This window comes from Pseudorasbora parva, chromosome 12 (assembly GCF_024679245.1).
Source record: "Pseudorasbora parva isolate DD20220531a chromosome 12, ASM2467924v1, whole genome shotgun sequence".
Taxonomy (NCBI): domain Eukaryota; kingdom Metazoa; phylum Chordata; class Actinopteri; order Cypriniformes; family Gobionidae; genus Pseudorasbora; species Pseudorasbora parva.
In genome coordinates this window covers 45691062-45713518 of record NC_090183.1, presented here as the reverse complement: position 1 = coordinate 45713518, position 22457 = coordinate 45691062, and the positions used below count along the sequence as shown (strand labels likewise).

Below are 22457 nucleotides of genomic sequence, written 5' to 3'. Positions count from 1 at the left end.
TCTCAATCCTGACTTTATATCTCACAATCCTGACTTTATATCTCTCAATCCTGACTTTATATCTCGCAATTCCGACTTTATATCTCTCAATCCTGACTTTATATCTCACAATCCTGACTTTATATCTCACAATTCTGACTTTACATCTCTCAATCCTGACTTTATATCTCACAATCCTGACTTTATATCTCTCAATCCTGACTTTATATCTCGCAATTCCGACTTTATATCTCTCAATCCTGACTTTATATCTCGCAATTCCGACTTTATATCTCTCAATCCTGACTTTATATCTCACAATTCTGACTTTATATCTCGCAATTCTGACTTTATATCTCGCAATTCCGACTTTACATCTCGCAATCCTGACTTTATATCTCGCAATTCCGACTTTACATCTCGCAATTCTGACTTTACATCTCACAATTCTGACTTTATATCTCACAATTCTGACTTTATATCTCACAATTCTGACTTTATATCTCACAATTCTGACTTTATATCTCGCAATTCTGACTTTATATCTCTCAATCCTGACTTTATATCTCACAATTCTGACTTTATATCTCGCAATTCCGACTTTATATCTCTCAATCCTGACTTTACATCTCTCAATCCTGACTTTATATCACACAATTCTGACTTTATATCTCACAATTCTGACTTTATATCTCACAATTCTGACTTTATATCTCTCAATCCTGACTTTATATCTCACAATTCTGACTTTATATCTCGCAATTCTGACTTTATATCTCACAATTCTGACTTTATATCTCACAATTCTGACTTTATATCTCTCAATCCTGACTTTATATCTCTCAATCCTGACTTTATATCTCTCAATTCTGACTTTATATCTCTCAATTCTGACTTTATATCACACAATTCTGACTTTATATCTCACAATTCTGACTTTATATCACACAATTCTGACTTTATATCTCACAATTCTGACTTTATATCTCACAATTCCGACTTTATATCTCTCAATTCCGACTTTACATCTCGCAATTCTGACTTTACATCTCGCAATCCTGACTTTATATCTCTCAATCCTGACTTTATATCTCGCAATTCTGACTTTATATCTCACAATTCTGACTTTATATCTCACAATTCTGACTTTACATCTCACAATTCTGACTTTATATCACACAATTCTGACTTTATATCTCACAATTCTGACTTTATATCTCACAATTCTGACTTTATATCTCACAATTCCGACTTTATATCTCTCAATCCTGACTTTATATCTCACAATTCTGACTTTATATCTCGCAATTCTGACTTTATATCTCACAATTCTGACTTTATATCTCGCAATTCTGACTTTATATCTCACAATTCCGACTTTATATCTCTCAATCCTGACTTTATATCTCTCAATCCTGACTTTATATCTCGCAATCCTGACTTTATATCTCGCAATTCTGACTTTACATCTCTCAATCCTGACTTTATATCTCGCAATTCTGACTTTATATCTCACAATTCTGACTTTATATCTCGCAATTCTGACTTTATATCTCACAATTCCGACTTTATATCTCGCAATTCTGACTTTATATCTCGCAATTCTGACTTTATATCTCACAATTCTGACTTTATATCTCGCAATTCTGACTTTATATCTCACAATTCTGACTTTACATCTCTCAATCCTGACTTTATATCTCGCAATTCTGACTTTATATCTCACAATTCTGACTTTATATCTCGCAATTCTGACTTTATATCTCACAATTCTGACTTTATATCTCGCAATTCTGACTTTATATCTCACAATTCTGACTTTATATCTCACAATTCCGACTTTATATCTCGCAATTCTGACTTTATATCTCTCAATCCTGACTTTATATCTCACAATCCTGACTTTATATCTCACAATCCTGACTTTATATCTCTCAATCCTGACTTTATATCTCACAATCCTGACTTTATATCTCGCAATTCTGACTTTATATCACACAATTCTGACTTTATATCTCGCAATTCTGACTTTACATCTCACAATTCTGACTTTATATCTCACAATTCTGACTTTATATCTCACAATTCTGACTTTATATCTCGCAATTCCGACTTTATATCTCTCAATCCTGACTTTATATCTCACAATTCTGACTTTATATCTCGCAATTCCGACTTTATATCTCTCAATCCTGACTTTATATCTCACAATTCTGACTTTATATCTCACAATTCTGACTTTATATCTCACAATTCTGACTTTATATCTCACAATTCTGACTTTATATCTCACAATTCTGACTTTATATCTCACAATTCTGACTTTATATCTCTCAATTCTGACTTTATATCTCTCAATTCTGACTTTATATCTCACAATTCTGACTTTATATCTCACAATTCTGACTTTATATCTCACAAATCTGACTTTATATCTCACAATTCTGACTTTATATCTCACAATTCTGACTTTATATCTCACAATTCTGACTTTATATCTCACAATTCCGACTTTATATTAAACTCTGACTTTACATCTCACAATTCTGACTTTAAATCTCACAATTCTGACTTTATATCTCACAATTCCGACTTTATATTAAACTCTGACTTTACATCTCACAATTCTGACTTTATATCTCACAATTCTGACTTTACATCTCACAATTCTGACTTTATATCTCGCAATTCTGACTTTATATCTCAAAATTCTGACTTAACATCTCACAATTCTGACTTTATATCTCTCAATTCTGACTTTACATCTCACAATTCTGACTTTATATCTCACAATTCTGACTTTACATCTCACAATTCTGACTTTATATCTCACAATTCTGACTTTACATCTCACAATTCTGACTTTACATCTCACAATTCTGACTTTATATCTCGCAATTCTGACTTTATATCTCACAATTCTGAATTTATATCTCTCAATTCTGACTTTATATCTCACAATTCTGACTTTATATCTCACAATTCCGACTTTATATTAAACTCTGACTTTACATCTCACAATTCTGACTTTATATCTCACAATTCTGACTTTATATCTCTCAATTCTGACTTTATATCTCGCAATTCTGACTTTATATCTCGCAATTCTGACTTTATATCTCATAATTCTGAATTTATATCTCGCAATTCTGACTTTATATCTCTCAATTCTGACTTTATATCTCATAATTCTGAATTTATATCTCGCAATTCTGACTTTATATCTCTCAATTCTGACTTTATATCTCGCAATTCTGACTTTATATCTCGCAATTCTGACTTTATATCTCGCAATTCTGACTTTATATCTCACAATTTTCAAACTGTATATCTTGCAATTCCTACTTTATATAACGTAAAGAAATTTCCGACTTTATATCTTGCAAATCTAACTTTATTTCATGCAATTCTGATTTTATATCTCGCAATTTTGACTTTATGCCAAAAAACAAGTTTGATCTGTCATAAATGTAATGACGACTAACCACAGCCCAAAAAGAGACTAAACTCTAAAAAAATGCTGGGTTAAAAACAACATTTGTTTTTAACCCAGCATTTTTTAGTGTAGTTTTCTAGAACATGAATATGTCAAAGAAATTAAACCAAACATCTCGTAATTCCTGTTGACTTTGCTATGGTGGAATATCAATCATACACCTCACAAATTATTTCTGTCAAGTAACCAAATTCAATGTTATTTTGTCTAGAAGTGGGTAACTCATAGACCGACTATATTAGTCTACAATTAATCAAAAAGGTGAAGTGATGGCTATTTGCAGCATATGATATCATAATTATAAATTTATGAAATAAAAAAAGAGCTTTCCATGTAGAACATTTCACCTTATGCAAACCCACTTCCACCTCATGCTTTGGTAAATATTATGTAAGCACACCAAATGCGAATATTCACTCGCGCTAATTAAAAACATTGCACGATCATGGGGACTTGGGGAGAGTCTTCTTCACAACAACAACAACAACAACAACAAAATGTCTTTCTGCCACTTTTTCCCATCATCAACCATGTTGGAGATTACTTGTATTGCTGCTCTGTACCTGTTGAGCGAGTCCCAAATATGCCGGAAAGCCAAACGCCGACGTTCCTTCTTCAGGAACTGCGCCTGAGACGTGTCAATAATCGCTTCACTGATTGGCTTGCGCGACAACGCGTCATGCGAATTTCCCGCTGGAGTTAGATATTTCAATTTGCGCGGGAGATGCGCATTCGCGGCAATCGCGTCCATCCTCATCTACTCCATCCTCATCTACGATCGCAAATAATACATTTGCTTTTGGTGTGCAGTGCACACACCGTTATTTTCAGTAATTCTGGCCATTTTTATGTAATAATTATGATTTTTATATGGCATAATTTCGACCTTTTCCTCATAATTCTGATTTTTCTCATACTTTTCACTGTCAAAATTATAATTTTTGATGTCCGTATGGCGTATTATGATTTCCCAATGCATTTTTCTTAATATGTGGCAGAAATTGTATTCTTTTCACACTGATCCCTTAACCCCGATAGCTATGGCTTAATGCTATTGTGTGATAAAATGCATATTGTGACGATCTTTCATTTTCTAATAAATTTTATGAAGCATGAGTTATGCTTGCGTAAATACAAAGATTATTTAGAGGCAGTTCTGATTATTTATGATAACTAAAAGCACACTGCAAAAAATGCTCTTCTTATTTAGTCATTTGTTCTCGTTTCCAATCCAAATAGCCTATCTAAATATTTAGATAAGTAAAATGACATGAGATATTTTTCTTGTTTTCTGGGGGAAAATATCTAAATGAAGTGAGTTTTTGCTTAAAACAGGCAAAATGATCTGCCAATGGGGTGAGAAAAATCATCTTATTTCTGTTTGTTGATGGAAACAAGAAACACGATTTCAATCAGAAACAAGATTATTTTTCTAATTGGCAGATCATTTTGCCTGTTTTAAGCAAAAACTCACTGCATTTTAATTTTATTTTTAACAACAAGAAAAAATATGTTGTTTTACTTGTATTAGTAAATGCATCTTGATTTAAGAATTGTTAGATATTTAGACTAGAAATAAGACAAAATGACTGAGTAAGAAGAGCATTTTTTGCAGTGCATGTATTCCCTAAATATATTTGCCTTAACTCAAGCGAGTATCTTCAGTTAAAGCTTCCCGTTGAGTTGAGCTCCGGCAGAAAGGATGATGTGTTTGGGGCTGTTGAGAGGGACTGTTGTTTGGAGCACAAAGGCAATCTCAGTCTGTCCCTTTCTTGGCGGCCCGAATGGGAATCAGGTTTCCTTCGTGTAGAATGGATGATCCGGTTTGCACATCGGCTCCTGGGCTTTTACTCTGATACCTGAGTTAAATGTTACCTGTATTGAGCAGCGGCAGAGAGAGCCTGCTCGGTGAGATTCACAGTGCAGTAAACAAAGAGATCTCAAAAACAAACCTTCCCTTTCTTTTGACAGGAATTTGGGTTTAACCCACTTAAAATAGTCCCGCGGAAATAATTACGGGTTCTACGGGAAATCTGGCTATTTTCACAAACAGGACACTTTTGGTAGCCTATGTATGGCTTTCTTTAAAGTATTGCAAGACAAATCCTACTAGAGGTTATACAAAAAAGATTTGAAAATACATTTATTGCCAATATCTCCCCCATAAAACTGATTCTGAATAGAAAAAAATAATCTCAATAACCAAAGCATTTAAAAAATATAGTGTTTTTATAATAACATTTTCATCATGTAATATTTGATGTAATTTAATTTGTAGGAAATATGCATACTTTTAATTAATTAAAATAGCATTTGGTCCCAAACTAGCTACTGATTGCCTATTATTATTTAGGGAAAATATCCAACAATGAAGCATATTATCTGATATAATAATTAAAAATAATGCAATAACTTCTCATATATCATACGTTTTAAAAACCCATCAGAACCCACCCTGGCATAGTACAAATGACAAAAATAAATGAATATTTATTTAACAATCATTCGGATACTTAAAGGGACAGTTCACCCAAAAAGGAAAATTCTGTCATCATACTCACCCTCAAATTTTTCCTGTATGAGTTTCTTTGTATTGCTGAACACAAAATAAGATATTTTGAAGAATGTTTGTACACTGTAAAAAATGATTTAGAAAATAAGTTACCTGGTTGCCTTAAAATTTTGAGTTCATTGAAATTAAAATTTTGAGTTAATACAATGATTTTTTTTTTGAGATTCGACAACCTTTATTAAAATATTAAAAGATGTTGTGAGCATATTGGGCAATTGTCTGTGTTTTATTTTTGATGACGCAGCCAAGTTGTGCTATTTTCATGATTTATCAAATGTTTTATGTGGTTCAGATACAATAATATTTTGAGTTTCTATTTATTAAACAAATTTCCTTCATTGTATCAACTCAAATTTTTAATTTCAATGAACTCAAAATTTTAAGGCAACCAGGTTACTTACTTTTTTAAGTTAAACGTTAAGTTTTTTTTACAGTTTTTTTTAAGACAACAGAGGTGGACAAAATACACAACTTCATTACTTGAGTAAAAGTAAAGTACTGCTGGTCAAATATTACTCCATTACAAGTGAAAGTTGTAAAAACAGATTTTTACTGAAGTAAAAGTACAGAAGTATTTGTTTTCAAAAGAACTTAAGTATCAAAAGTAAATTTCCTTCTTTATGTCGCCGGATTATTGTATTATAGTTGTATAAATGCACATTATGCCATCATGGTTTAAGCCAGTCAGTGACGCTCCATCTGACACACTAGCATACGACTAACTTAAACTCATTTAAATACTTGTAGAAAAGTTACAAAGCTCTTTATAAAGCTGCTGTCACTTTAAGGCCGAATGCACAGATTCTTCTCTTTCTCCCAGACATTTTTTAACAATTTATAAGACATGCATCAAGTATATGCCAGCTAAACTAATCTTTAATCTTTCAGAAAAGTAAAACATACTTTCTAAATCAGGGTATTCTCACAAAAATGCGTATAAATAGTATGAGTGTGCAATGTCGTGGAATGTATACCCCAAAACTCATTTTGGCGTGTCTATGGCACGCTGTTTTTCGCTTGCATATGATACGCATTTTATGGCGTATTATACATATGAACCCCCCACCCGACCACCCTAAACCTACCCAAGCGCGTGTCATATATACGCCATAAAGTGCGTATCATATGCACGCCAAAATGAGTTTTGGCGTATACATTCCACGACATTGCACACTTGTACTATTTATACGCATTTATGTGTGATCGGGTTGTTCTAAATATGGCTATGGGTGCACACACTGTGCCGAGGAACCGTCTTCTTCCATTTAGCTATAACTGATCAGTGTTCCAAAAATGTTGGGAAACTATGGCCCTACAAGAGTGATTCCTGAAAGGCTTTCTGCAAAAACAAAACAAAAAACCTTTTAAAGAAGAAAAAAATCATCCACTGACTTGCAAAGCTGCGACAAAAACGACTTCGACTTCGAGGACCTTGATAGAAATGTAGTGGAGTAAAAAGGACGATATTTGTCTTTCAGATGGAGTGAAGTTAAAGTCAGAAGTTTCCAGAAAAAATAATACTCCAGTAAAGCACAGAGACTCAAACAGTGAACTTCAGTACAGGACTCGAGTAAATGTGTTTAGCTACTGTCCAGCTCTGCAAGACAGAGAGAGCAACCATTCACTACCATAGTATTTTTTCCCCTACTATGGTAGTCAATGGTTGCTCTATCTGCTTTGTTATAAGCCTTCTTCAAAATATTTTATTTTGTGTTCAGCAATACAAAGAAACTCATACAGGTTTGGAACAATTTGAGGGTGACAGAATTTTCCTTTTTGGGTGAACTATCCCTTTAAGCACCTCGTTTCTAAGAGGTCCTGATTTGAACCGTGCTGTGTTTGGTTCTGGGTTTGTTGCCTGAACCTGCCCTACATCCAGCCCAGAACAGGAGGATGAGATATCATGTTTGGCAGAGGAGATGATTTGAGAGAATGGGGACGGGCGTGTTCATGTGTGGCTGGATTAGTTGGAGGGTGGAGTATCAGGAGCAGTTTTCCCAAACTGCATTATGTAATGACAGTGAGTGACATCATTCACAAATATAATCCTTTATTGTTTATTAAATGGGGCATGATTTCCTTATGGCATTATGCAGTTAAATGACATGTTTTGCTATACTTTGGCAATACAAATGCACTGTCCCCATAGCCTGACGTGGTCATACTTAACTCTAGTCAGAATATGAGTCTGATGCTCATTGGGCTGTGATTATGGGGTGTGTTTCAACCCAATCAGGAAAGACCTCGATTGGACAGACCAACAACCAATCAGAGCAGTGGAGCAACGCATTGCCAAATGTCAACAGAGCTCAACTGCACTGTGTTGCCAAGTCCGTGTTTTTTCCACTGGTTGTTTTCTATGTCCGCGGGTTGAAGCGACTTTTATGTGATATATAGACCCATGAGTGTGAATTTTAGCAGCAACCTTGCCAAAATAACACACATTTTACCCCCAAACGCCATTTTTGTCCCCCAGAGAACCCCCCGAGAAGATATTGTTTAGGGCTAGTAGTTGGTGGATTTTGTTGTAAAAACGTGGCAACCCTGTCTGCACGCGCGCTGGAATAAACGATCTTTGCCGGTGTTGTAAAAAAATAAAAATATTTATTGATACACAGAGCACTTACCCAACATGATCATCATTACTGAGAGAAATAGTGAAGGTGATGCAGATACGAACAAGCTCTCCGTTTAGGATTCGAACAAATATAACCCAAGCCCCTTTGATGACGTGATGATTACGGTACTGTTGATCATCTGTCCGTCATCGGCTAAAGCCCGCCCTGATGATCTCATTGGTCCGAACAGTTTCTGTTTGGAGATAATTACTCCTATGGAGCGAGGCCAGACCGAACTGCCAAACCTAAAAAAAAATGTGGGCGGGGCTAAGTTCAGCTGGCATCCAGGCTACTGTCCTCAGCTTAATCTAAAAAAAAAAGTGATTTTACAAAGTCTTGATTATTTCCCCATTGTTGCGGCTCCTCTCTTCCCGGTCTGTCAGTAATGCTCTGTTTAGTTCTGCCTCTGCAGCCCCTCCCTCTGAAAAGCATAATGAGCTCTGATTGGTCAACTGGAGCAGTGTGTTGTGATTGGTCAAGTGGAAATGTCACACTATTTAACAACTGTTGCGGTGTCCCAATTTAAACACTATATGGCCTAAATAGTATTCAAAATAATAAAGAATGCGTCTGAAATCATATTATGTTGAAATGAGTAGTCCAAAAAGATACACAGATGCTCTACTTTTTCCGTTTAGAATCTAAAGTGCAGATCCGTTCTCACTCTAACGGCTAATATTGGATTCGATTTGAACTACAAACACGAATAAAAATGGCGGATGTGTGAGTTTGACAGTTAAGTAGAGCGATGTTTAGATAAAGGGATTTGAGTGATTAATAATCAGTGTCTAACCTGAAGAAAACATGCAATGTTATCCACATTATATTTCATCTTCAACAGCATTGTGAACTTTTGGTGTGTTTGGTCATTCCCTTTTTAAGTCAAGTCATCTTTATTTATATCGCGCTTTTACAATGCCGATTGTGTCAAAGCAGCTTCAGTGTTAAACAGGACAATATTAAACAGAATTAGATTTGGCTGTGCAGTCGTTCTGGAGTAAACAGTGATGTTATCAGCTTATTTTAATTTATCATAGAGCGACAATGTTGGCAGATCTGTATTATAGTTGATACAGGTAATTTAGTAATTAATTTTATTTGGATATTTTATTTTGGATTTTATTACCTTAGAATGAGCCCTTTCTATCTACACCTAGACTGTAAAAAAAAAAAAATAGATCTATAGGTCACTTACAGTGAAGTCGCCATTTTGCACCGTCATGTTTCTATAGTAGCCCTAAAGGGACAAACTTCTCTACAGAGCACTAGCTACTCTCTGCTGTCTCAGACGGCCACGTTTTTGTCCTGTGTTGGCCACCGTAGCTTCTCTGTGATTCGACAGGGGGACTGCAATGGGTGACTGCAATTCACAACATCACCACTAGATGCCGTTAAAACTTACACACTCCATCTTTAAATGCATCATTTTTAAAACACATGAGAAGAGTCTCACATGAAAGACCGACGACTGAAGGTCAACGTGCATTTCTTCCTGAAAGTTAGGTAAAACATTTAATGTGGAGGATTTTAACTGCGGCGAGATGATTGACAGTTAAGCGACAGAGCTGTCCTTTAAAGCAGGTATGATGAAGTATGTCCCAAAGCACTCTGCATACTTTTTCTTCACAAAAAGAGTACATACTTTTATGGGATATAAGTAGGTCCACTTAATGGAGGCGTTTCAGAGAGTTCAGAAACAGTGACACTGATATAGAGAAAAACTGCTCAAACAGCAACAGTTACACACTAAAACTAGATTATGAACATGGAAAAAAGCATACAAGGTTTTTAAAAAGTCTATGGAATGTCTTAGTTTAGATTGTGTGCATGCATTGCTCAGTTGCAGCCGTAGTGTGTGTTTTGCATTAATGCATTGCTCAGTTGCAGCCGTATTGTGTGTTTTGCATTAATGCATTGCTCAGTTGCAGCCGTAGTGTGTGTTTTGCATTAATGCATTGCTCAGTTGCAGCCGTAGTGTGTGTTTTGCATTAATGCATTGCTCAGTTGCAACCGTAGTGTGTGTTTTGCATTAATGCATTGCTCAGTTGCAGCCGTAGTGTGTGTTTTGCATTAATGTATTGCTCAGTTCCAACCGTAGTGTGTGTTTTGCATGAATGCATTGCTCAGTTCCAACCGTAGTGTGTGTTTTGCATTAATGCATTGCTCAGTTGCAGCCGTAGTGTGTGTTTTGCATTAATGCATTGCTCAGTTGCAACCGTAGTGTGTGTTTTGCATTAATGCATTGCTCAGTTGCAGCCGTAGTGTGTGTTTTGCATTGATGCATTGCTCAGTTGCAACCGTAGTGTGTGTTTTGCATTAATGCATTGCTCAGTTGCAACCGTAGTGTGTGTTTTGCATTAATGCATTGCTCAGTTGCAGCCGTAGTGTGTGTTTTGCATTAATGCATTGCTCAGTTGCAGCCGTAGTGTGTGTTTTGCATTAATGCATTGCTCAGTTGCAACCGTAGTGTGTGTTTTGCATTAATGCATTGCTCAGTTGCAGCCGTAGTGTGTGTTTTGCATTAATGCATTGCTCAGTTGCAACCGTAGTGTGTGTTTTGCATTAATGCATTGCTCAGTTGCAACCGTAGTGTGTTTTGCATTAATGCATTGCTCAGTTGCAACCGTAGTGTGTGTTTTGCATTAATGCATTGCTCAGTTGCAGCCGTAGTGTGTGTTTTGCATTAATGCATTGCTCAGTTGCAACCGTAGTGTGTTTTGCATTAATGCATTGCTCAGTTGCAACCGTAGTGTGTGTTTTGCATTAATGCATTGCTCAGTTGCAACCGTAGTGTGTGTTTTGCATTAATGCATTGCTCAGTTGCAGCCGTAGTGTGTGTTTTGCATTAATGCATTGCTCAGTTGCAACCGTAGTGTGTGTTTTGCATTAATGCATTGCTCAGTTGCAACCGTAGTGTGTTTTGCATTAATGCATTGCTCAGTTGCAACCGTAGTGTGTGTTTTGCATTAATGCATTGCTCAGTTCCAACCGTAGCGTGTGTTTTGCATTAATGCATTGCTCAGTTGCAACCGTAGTGTGTGTTTTGCATTAATGCATTGCTCAGTTGCAGCCGTAGTGTGTGTTTTGCATTAATGCATTGCTCAGTTGCAGCCGTAGTGTGTGTTTTGCATTAATGCATTGCTCAGTTGCAGCCGTAGTGTGTGTTTTGCATTAATGCATTGCTCAGTTGCAACCGTAGTGTGTTTTGCATTAATGCATTGCTCAGTTCCAACCGTAGTGTGTGTTTTGCATTAATGCATTGCTCAGTTCCAACCGTAGTGTGTGTTTTGCATTAATGCATTGCTCAGTTCCAACCGTAGTGTGTGTTTTGCATTAATGCATTGCTCAGTTCCAACCGTAGTGTGTGTTTTGCATTAATGCATTGCTCAGTTCCAACCGTAGTGTGTGTTTTGCATTAATGCATTGCTCAGTTGCAACCGTAGTGTGTGTTTTGCATTAATGCATTGCTCAGTTGAAGCCGTAGTGTGTGTTTTGCATTAATGCATTGCTCAGTTGAAGCCGTAGTGTGTGTTTTGCATTAATGCATTGCTCAGTTGCAGCCGTAGTGTGTGTTTTGCATTAATGCATTGCTCAGTTCCAACCGTAGTGTGTTTTGCATTAATGCATTGCTCAGTTGCAACCGTAGTGTGTGTTTTGCATTAATGCATTGCTCAGTTGCAACCGTAGTGTGTGTTTTGCATTAATGCTTTGCTCAGTTCCAGCCGTAGTGTGTGTTTTGCATTAATGCATTGCTCAGTTGCGGCCACGATTACTGTCTCGTCTGCTTTGCACAGAGTGGCAGGATGAGGAGGTGCTTGAGGAGGTAGAGGAGCAGAAGGATGAAGGTAGTCCCGCTTGAGCTAATGCTGTTGCTAACGCTACACCTAATATGAATGAGTTTGCCATGATGGACTCAGAATAAATAAACAGATGACGTTCTCGGTAAATCTCAGGAACTGTGTCAAGAACAACAATAAAAATCAATAAATTATGTTCTGTGTAATATTACCTGAATGTATATTTTATATTTTCAATATAGCATAAGGCCAAATTCACATCCGTAAGGCATTTTTTTAATGCAAAACATATTTATTTTGATTATGGGGTGACATAAAATATTAAAAAAAACAGACATTTCCAGAAATTCACTGTTAGCTTCATTTGTGCGTGTGCATTAAAAAATGGATAATGCAGATTTCATGTAAATATCTATTGTTAAGTCAAAGTCACAAATAAGATTATAAGAGTATACAAAATCTAATGCCATACTCTTTGTAATTATTCATGAGCAATTTCTGATTGAAAATCCTACACCATTATAAGTACTGTAATTACTTAAAATTAATAATTATAAGAAATGCACATAAATCACATATAATGATTCAAAAGAAAGACTTCAAAACTAGATTTCGGATAAATCCTTCTGTTTGTGTGTTCATTTTTAGGGTTTGTAGAGGCCGGTGGGAAGCAAACACCCAATCCACATCATGCAGGTAAAAAAGAGCATTATTCAGCAAGGGCTTCTAATATAATAATCAACACCCAATGATTATACTTCCACAAAGTATCTCATTAAATGAAGTGTGACACATTTGGGCTGAAGTTTAGAACCGGTTTAGAACCACTTTTAGGAGACCAATTCTTAAGTAATCAAATGCAAAATCTTGTACAACACACACACACACACACACACACACACACACACACACACACACACACACACACACACACACACACACACACACACACACACACACACACACACACACACACACACACACACACACATATATATTTTTAAATCAAATTACAAGTCATTCAGGCAAAAGCAGCAGGTGATTTTTTTTCTCCTTTGTTGTTTGATTAACATAAAAACAGTGTCAGGAATATTAGACTGCTGTCCCTTTAAAAGCGAACGCACATATCCAATACACTGATACACGCTTTATTTCTCAATTGTGTTTGCTTAAAGAGATAGTTCACCTAAAAAAGGAAATAATCCCATAATTTACTCACCCTCAAGCCTTCAACATACTTATATATTCGATAGATAGATGCACTTTTATGATGATAGATGCACTTTTATGATGGATAGATGCACTTTTATGATGGATAGATGCACTTTTATGATGGATAGATGCACTTTTATGATGATAGATGCACTTTTATGATGATAGATGCACTTTTATGATGGATAGAAGCACCTTTATGATGATAGAAGCACTTTAATGACGGATAGATGCACTTTTATGATGGATAGAAGCACTTTAATGACGGATAGATGCACTTTTATGATGATAGAAGCACTTTTATGACGGATAGATGCACTTTTATGATGATTGATGCACTTTAATGACGGATAGATGCACTTTTATGATGATAGATGCACTTTTATGACGGACAGATGCACTTTTATGATGGATAGATGCACTTTAATGACGGATAGATGCACTTTTATGATGGATAGATGCACTTTTATGACGGATAGATGCACTTTTATGATGGATAAATGCACTTTTATGATGGATAGATGCACTTTAATGACGGATAGATGCACTTTTATGATGATAGATGCACTTTTATGACGGATAGATGCACTTTTATGATGATAGATGCACTTTTATGACGGATAGATGCACTTTAATGATGATAGATGCACTTTTATGACGGATAGATGCACTTTAATGATGATAGATGCACTTTTATGATGATAGATGCACTTTAATGACGGATAGATGCACTTTTATGATGATAGATGCACTTTTATGACGGATAGATGCACTTTTATGATGATAGATGCACTTTTATGATGGATAGATGCACTTTTATGACGGATAGATGCACTTTTATGATGGATAAATGCACTTTTATGATGGATAGATGCACTTTTATGATGGATAGATGCACTTTTATAACGGATAGATGCACTTTTATAATGGATAGATGCACTTTTATGATGATAGATGCACTTTTATGATGGATGGATGCACTTTTATGACGGATAGATGCACTTTTATGACGGATAGATGCACTTTTATGATGGATAGATGCACTTTTATGACGGATAGATACACTTTAATGATGGATAAATGCACTTTTATGATGGACAGATGCACTTTTATGACGGATAAATGCACTTTAATGATGGATAAATGCACTTTTATGATGGATAGATGCACTTTTATGACGGATAGATGCACTTTTATGATGGATAGATGCACTTTTATGACGGATAGATGCACTTTTATGATGGACAGATGCACTTTTATGACGGATAGATGCACTTTAATGATGGATAAATGCACTTTTATGATGGACAGATGCACTTTTATGACGGATAGATGCACTTTTATGATGGATAGATGCACTTTTATGACGGATAGATGCACTTTTAAGATGGATAGATGCACTTTTATGATGGATAGATGCACTTTTATGACGGATAGATGCACTTTAATGATGGATAGATGCACTTTTATGATGGACAGATGCACTTTTATGATGGATAGATGCACTTTTATGATAGATAGATGCACTTTTATGATAGATAGATGCACTTTTATGGGCTTCAAATTTTGGGCTCCCATTATAAAGCTTGGAAGAGCCAGGACATTTTTTAATATAACTCTGTTTGTGTCCGTCAGAAAGAAGAATGTGATACACACCTATGTCTTGAGGGAGAGTAAATCATGTGGCCATTTTCATTTTTTGGGTGAACTATCCCTTTAAGACATTAGCAACTGTGTTTACTAGGAGACTCAACAAGATGGGCAAATTGACCCCAAAGCAACTTTGACATCTCTAAAAAATATTAGAAGAATTTGTAAACATGCACATATTGTGTTAGAGAGTTTTTTTAAAATTCCTGTACACATTTTGACCCAATGGTTGACGTCTGGGGGCATTTTGACCTCACAACCTGAAATACTCAGAATTTAAAAAAAGGTGACCACCCGGATTTTTTTGACAAGGCTTAAACAAAAAGCCTCTTCGTTAAGAATGCGTTGTGTGTGATAAGAGACGTGTCTTCAGGGCTTTCTCAGTCTCTCTGTGGATTGTAACAGATTGTCTTTTCTAATTCAGAAGCTGCTGAGGAACCCGGAGAGGAAGGTAAACCTGATACCATCAGACTCATTCAAAACTGGTTTTACAATTGAAACTGGGCCCCGACGACCTTTGAACTAAACCACCAGCATTGCTAGTATGCAAGTGTTTTCATACAAGCGTAATTTCTCCTTTTCCCTTCTGCAAACTGAACGGTACAGAAGAAACAAAGCCAAAGCATAAGTGAGTGGGGTTCATTCATATACACATAAAACACACAGATTGACCGGCTGATGTTTTCACGGACTTTTAGTTTTCTTTCACATTGTTTTCCTGTGGTTTCCATGGTTACATACATTGTAATTTAAACAAACAAAAAGTTACCTGGTTGCCTTAAAAATTTTTAGTTAATTGAAATTTAATTTTGAGTTAATATTTTAATATTTAATATTGAGTTAATAAGTGCACAATTACCATCGCACAGCATGTACCTCTTCTGACTCAGAACACTTAGCATATAGCTAATAGATAGGTGCGTAGGACGAAGGATACAGTTTCAAAAATCTCAATAAACAAACAAAATGAAATCCCGCACACTATAAATACTTGCAAAAATCAGAAACTTTTTATTAGCAACGTTTCGGTCTAATGAACTTCATCAGGCATATTTATATCATACTCAAAATCCATGACATTTAAAAAAGTAACATGACCAACCATTGCAGAGATCCATTAAAGCTACACTGTGTAACTTTTTTAGTTTATTCTTAGCTAAAAACACTTAGTTCTTTCAACAATATATGTGCTCATTAATGTATATTTACTTCTTTCAAGTAATAAAGTATTCTTGTAAGTTTATAATATGCCATTGAAAACACATACGGGTGAGGGGTTCGAATGCCGGTCGCCATGTTGCTCCTCCATCTTGAAAGTACAGCAGCCAAAGAGGGACATACCCGTAAATTCAAGCTTCGCCTTTCGCGTTTTAACACTCGATGGCACCGTGTTGAATGTGAAGAGGGGGATTGTCATGTTAATCTTGGACTAAATCGGCCACCGTAGGAGTTGAAACGAAATCAGAATAGAGAGGAACAGAAACTAATATTCACTGGATGGTCATAAACCTTTACACCGCTAGATGGGGGAAAATATCACACAGTGGAGCTTTAGTTAGTAAACCACACTCAATGACTGAATGTTTCATTAGCAAAATCATTAGTACCTCAACATCATACATGCACAAGTATACACACATAAGAATGGTTACATTAACACATGAAACTCTTCTTCAATACACATTATACAGGCGGATCTCCAGAAAATGCGTATACATAGTACGAGTGTGCAATGTCGTGGAATGTAGGCTACACGCCAAAACTCATATTATACATACGAACCCCCACCCCACCACCCTAATCCTACAGAGGACCGTGTCATATAGTACACGCCATAAAGTGCGTATCATATGCACACCAAAATGAGTTTTGGCGGATACATTTCACGACATTGCACACTCGTAATATTTATACACGTTATCATATTAAATAATGCTTCATCATTCATACCCATAGGTGATAGAGTCTGCAGATCTATTTTGAGTATGATATGCCTGATGAAGGTCATGAGACCGAAACGTTGCTAATAAAAAGTTTCTGATTTTTGCAAGTATTTATAGTGTGCGGGATTTCCTTTTGTTTGTTTATTAATATTAAATTAATAAAAATTAATATTTTTGAGAATCGACAACCTTTATTTAAATATTATTAAAAGATTTTGTAAGCATATTTGGATGATTTTGTGTGTGTTTAATTTGTGATGATGCAGTGAAACATGCCAAACGATGATTTATTAAAAAAATTATGTGGTTTAGATACAATAATAGTTTCTATTCCTTAAACCAATTTCCATCATTGTATCAACTCAAACTTTTAATTTCAATAAAAGTTTTGAGTTTATTGAAATAAAAAATTTAAGTTGATACAATAAAGGAAATTTGTTTAATAAATAGAAACTCAAAATATTATCGTATCTAAACCACATAAAAATGTGATAAATCATGAAAATAACACAATTTGGCTGCGTCATCAGAAATAAAACACACATAATAACACAATATGCTTACAAAATCTTTTAATAATATTTTAATAAAGTTTGTTGAATCTCAAAAAATGTTCAATGTTCAACTCAAAATTGTAATTTCAATGAACTCAAAATTTTAAGGCAACCAGGTAACTGGTTCACTGTAATAATTTTTTACAGTGGCTTACTTAATTTTTATGTTATCCCAATAATATTTTTTTACACTGTGTACACTGTAAAAAATTATATGATCAACAAGTTATAACAACATATGTTCTTACATTGCTTTAACTCATCAAATTAAGCAGTTTTCAACTATAGTTGAATTGCAGTTATACAAGATTCAACTCATTTTTTTAAAAGTCAGTTTAATTTAAGCTGAAATAAGTTGATTGTACTTAAAATGTAAGGTAGCAGCTTTTCTTTACAGTGTGTGATTTGCAGTGTGTGTGTGTCGCTGCCTTTGTTTGTCCCGTGTATTATGGGTGTAGTTTGTCTCTTGTCGGTTCATGTGCTGTATTTATTCTCCTGCATGCATTCCTCAGTTTTATCTTTAGTGATATCCTGTGTTCCTGAGTGATATATTAAAGAATTGTCCTGCTTTTTCATGTTGTTTACCACTCAGCATGATATGTAACGATAATATATAACCAAATATTCTCCAATAAAATACTGTTTTTTGAGAACAGACCCTTTCTGCCAGCTCTGGTGCCTCCCAAAATTCCTGATGGACAGAAAGTTGATTTTGACGTGAGTACATTGCATATTTTTTTGCTTTTAATTTTATATATTTTAAAATTGTATTTGTTATATTTTATCTTATTTGGGTATTATATTGCACCATTAATTTAAGTATATGCATTTACATTGCATTCTTTTGTTTGCTCTTTTGTCCTCGTTGGCAGCAAATCCTTTCGCAATACGAATATACTTTTACTGCCATACCAATAAATCACTCTGAGCTTTCAATTACTAAACTAAACAATGTAATATGACCTCTATATTTTTGTAGCACTGTCGTAAAACACGTGCTATGAGTAGTTTTTACTGTACTGTACATTACCACTATAACTTAACGACCTTTAAAGCGTATCCTCAGGATATTCACCGCAAACGTATGGAGAAAGATCTGACGGAGCTACAGACTCTCATTGAAGCGCACTTCGAGGGCAGGAAGAAAGAAGAAGAAGAGCTAATCAACCTCACCCAACGGATTGTAAGACATTTTATAATAAATCCCCTCCCACTGCAACCATTACGAGACAAGTGGACGTCTTGTTGAAATGATCGAGCTGATAGACAAACATGCTGTTGACCAGCTAGGTTTTGATGGTAAACAGTAGAGTTATACTGGTCCACCAGCGGGACTAGCAACAAACCAGCATGGAAAACTCAAGTCAGCTTTAAATATAAGATAACTACACCAATCAGGCAGAACATTATGACCTAATTTTGTGTTTTTACCGACCCGTCGAGGCATGGACTCCACTAGACCCCTGAAGGTGTGCTGTGGTATCTGACACCAAGATATTAGCAGCAGATCCTTCAAATCCTGTAGGGTGCGAGGTGGGGCTTCCATGGATCGGACTTGTTTGTTCAGCACATCCCACAGATGCTCGATTGGATTGAGATCTGGGGAATCTGGAGGCCGAGTCGACGCCTCAAACTGGTTGTTGTGCTCCTCAAACCATTCCTGAAGCATTTGTGCTTTGTGTCAGGAGCATTATCCTGCTGGAAGAGCCACAGCCACCAGAATACCGTTTCCATCAAAGGCTGAACATGGTCTCAGCAATGCTTAGGTAGGTGGAGCGTGTCAAAGGAACATCCACATGGATGGAGGACCCAAGGTTTCCCAGCAGAACATTGGCCAAAGCATCACACCGCCTCCGCCGGCTCGCCTTCTTCCCATAGTGCATCCTGGGGCCATGTGTTCCCCAGGTAAGCCACACACACACACACCCGGCCATCCACGTGATGTAAAAGAAAACGTGATTCGGCGGGGTCAGGGGTGACTGGTCAGTGGCTATGCCGCCCCACACGCCTCAAACTGAGCTGCTCTGTGTATTCTGACAGCTTTCTATCAGAACCAGCATTAACTTCTGGAGCAGTTTGAGCTCCAGTAGCTCGTCTGTTTGATCGGACCCCACGGGCCAGCCTTCGCTCCCCACGGTCATCAATGAGCCTTGGCCGCCCATGACCCTGTGGCCGGTTCTCCACTGGTCCTTCCTTGGAGCACTTTTGATAGATACTGACCACTGCAGACCGGGAACAGCCCACAAGAGCTGCAGTTTTGGAGATGCTCTGACCCAGTCGTCTAGCCGTCACAATCTGGCCAAACTCGCTCAAATCCTTACGCTTGCCCATTTCTCCTGCTTCACACACATCAACTCTGAGGACAAAATGTTCACTTGCTGCCTAATATATCCCACCCACTAACAGGTGATGAAGAGATCATCAGTGTTATTCACTTCACCGGTCAGTGGTCATAATGTTATGACTGATCGGTGTTTAAAAAATATACAAAAACATACAATTAAAATGTAAAAATGGCATACTGGTAGTGTAAGTGTCTCAAGCTAAAGTCTGGCTATCTTTAAAATATTGTAGATATACTAATTATGATAAATATGATTAGTTCATCATCATAAGTGGGATACATTTAATTTTATTTACCTTTATTTTACCAGGAAGTCTCATTGAGATTAAAATCTCTTTTACAAGATGTACAAAATGTACCTGTTGTGTATGTTGTGTCCGTCAGGAGAACCGCAGGTCCGAGCGAGCGGAGCAGCACCGGATCCACACCGAGCGTGAGAGAGAGCGGCAAAACAAACTAGCCGTAAGTCTTTTCAGGATCGTCATGGCCATCCTACAGGAAGAGGCGGTCGCTTATCTGATTGGGGAAACATCTCGATTTCTTTCAGGAAGAGAAAGCGCGAAAAGAAGAGGAAGAGGCCAAGAGGAAGGCTGACGATGACGCCAAGAAGAAAAAGGTTCTCGCAAGCTTTCAGTACACGGGATACATGCAAAGGGTAAGGCCGCTCAGAGGTCAAAGGTCACCGTACGCCGGTCACAAATGCTCACGCTCTGTTTGGTTTTGATTGACAGACGGACAAAAGGGGCGGGCCTAAGAAGCAAACTGAGAGAGAGAAGAAAAAAACGATCCTGAGTGAACGGCGAAAGGAACTGAACATTGAAAACGTCGGTGCGGATAAACTGAGGTAAAAAGTCAAAACACAACGGCTGTGTCTGAAATAGCATACACTCTTGAGTAGATACTTATAAGGGGTTCAAGAGCGTAACGCTGACGTTATATTAGAATTATTCGAATTTCCAAGGATCTGCATTCTCCTCTTAAACTAAACGGGCAGACCAAACCGTAAGTCGTAGACACTTGAAACTCTGAGGACTGGTAGTACTCACACCACCTATAGCGACCAAGCCTGCAGCACCGCTCTCAGAAACTGAAGCTTTCGCGCCTCCATCGCCCCCCGGTGGCCGGTCCCAGTATAGCCGCCCCTCTGTGATTTCTAATGGACGCGAGGCAAACTAAACAATAAAATTACACTTCAAATATTTTTTCCTCAAAGTTAGTTTATGTCATTGAAGGCAGTTATCATCACAATGATTTCATTTCAGGTGTTCGTTTTTAAAATAAGTTTAGTTTTAGTTAGTTATCTGATGCTATAAAAACGGTGTGTGTGACGTCATGATTGACAGCTGAGATCGACGTCTTCTCTGAGTGAAGTCACTGAGGCACTAACAGACTTTTTTCAGGATTTTTTGGGAGCAGATTGGAGCTTTAGCCTTAATTTTTACATTTCTATAACTGTGTATTTCACACCAACATAATGAATTGTTCTGCTGCTGGGAGAGTGTGGGCGGGCTTTTGATATCGCAGCTGTACTTCCTGCTCTCTACTCGGTCCCAAGATGTCCGCGGCGTGCAGGCCGCCTGAAAGCTTCAACTCTGGCAAGCACAAACGGTTGATGTCGAGACGTCCCTATTTTTTTACGGTCTATGATTGCGACACCAAAGCTCGTCCCAATCGGCCTGACGGGGGCGCTACAGCGCTCAAACGTACAAAATAGCTCTTAACTCCTAAACCGTTGGGCGTAGGCTCAAGTGTCTAAAAAACTTACTTTAATATTAGATTCTAGATTTTTGGTTTGTTTGGAACCAAATCAGTGAAGCAAGATTCTCTAAAGTCTGATTGTCAATAGTTATCAAAAAAGTTGAAATTTCGGTTCACGTTCCCTAAGAGCCACCCAAACCGTTTAAAGTGGGAGGAGCCACTTTTACTAAATTGGCTATAACTTGTGAACAGAATGAGATATTTTCATCAAACTCGGCACACCTATGTAAGAGCTCATTCTGTGGTTGCATGATAGAGGACACAGCGACTGGCCACTTGGTGGCGCTATAACAGGAAGAAAACGGCTATAACTACTTCACCATTCGTCCGATTGACTTAAAAATTGGTATGCAGTGTCTTTGTAACCGGATGCCATGATTGTCTATTCGGACACTGACGTATCTCAAAAAAACATGTCCGCGATCGGCCAATGAATTTCAAGCTGCTATCAGACAAGGTTAACGGAGGCTGATCGCAACGAAACTTGGTATGTGCCATCAGCATGATACGCTAAAGGAGCCTGAGAAGCTTTTT

The 22457-nt window shown here is 37.0% G+C and overlaps 1 protein-coding gene across 1 annotated transcript in view; it reads left to right on the top strand.

Moving 5' to 3' along the window:
- The window catches only part of tnnt2b (troponin T type 2b (cardiac)), a 35728-nt gene that overhangs the window by 1729 nt on the left and 11542 nt on the right, over positions 1-22457 (top strand). The window contains exons 3-11 of the mRNA XM_067458599.1: positions 12460-12510; positions 13111-13158; positions 15749-15775; positions 15931-15952; positions 18478-18538; positions 18888-19004; positions 20550-20627; positions 20713-20820; positions 20897-21009. Of these exons, the coding sequence (XP_067314700.1) occupies positions 12460-12510; positions 13111-13158; positions 15749-15775; positions 15931-15952; positions 18478-18538; positions 18888-19004; positions 20550-20627; positions 20713-20820; positions 20897-21009 (625 nt within the window). The remainder of the gene's footprint in view (positions 1-12459; positions 12511-13110; positions 13159-15748; positions 15776-15930; positions 15953-18477; positions 18539-18887; positions 19005-20549; positions 20628-20712; positions 20821-20896; positions 21010-22457) is intronic.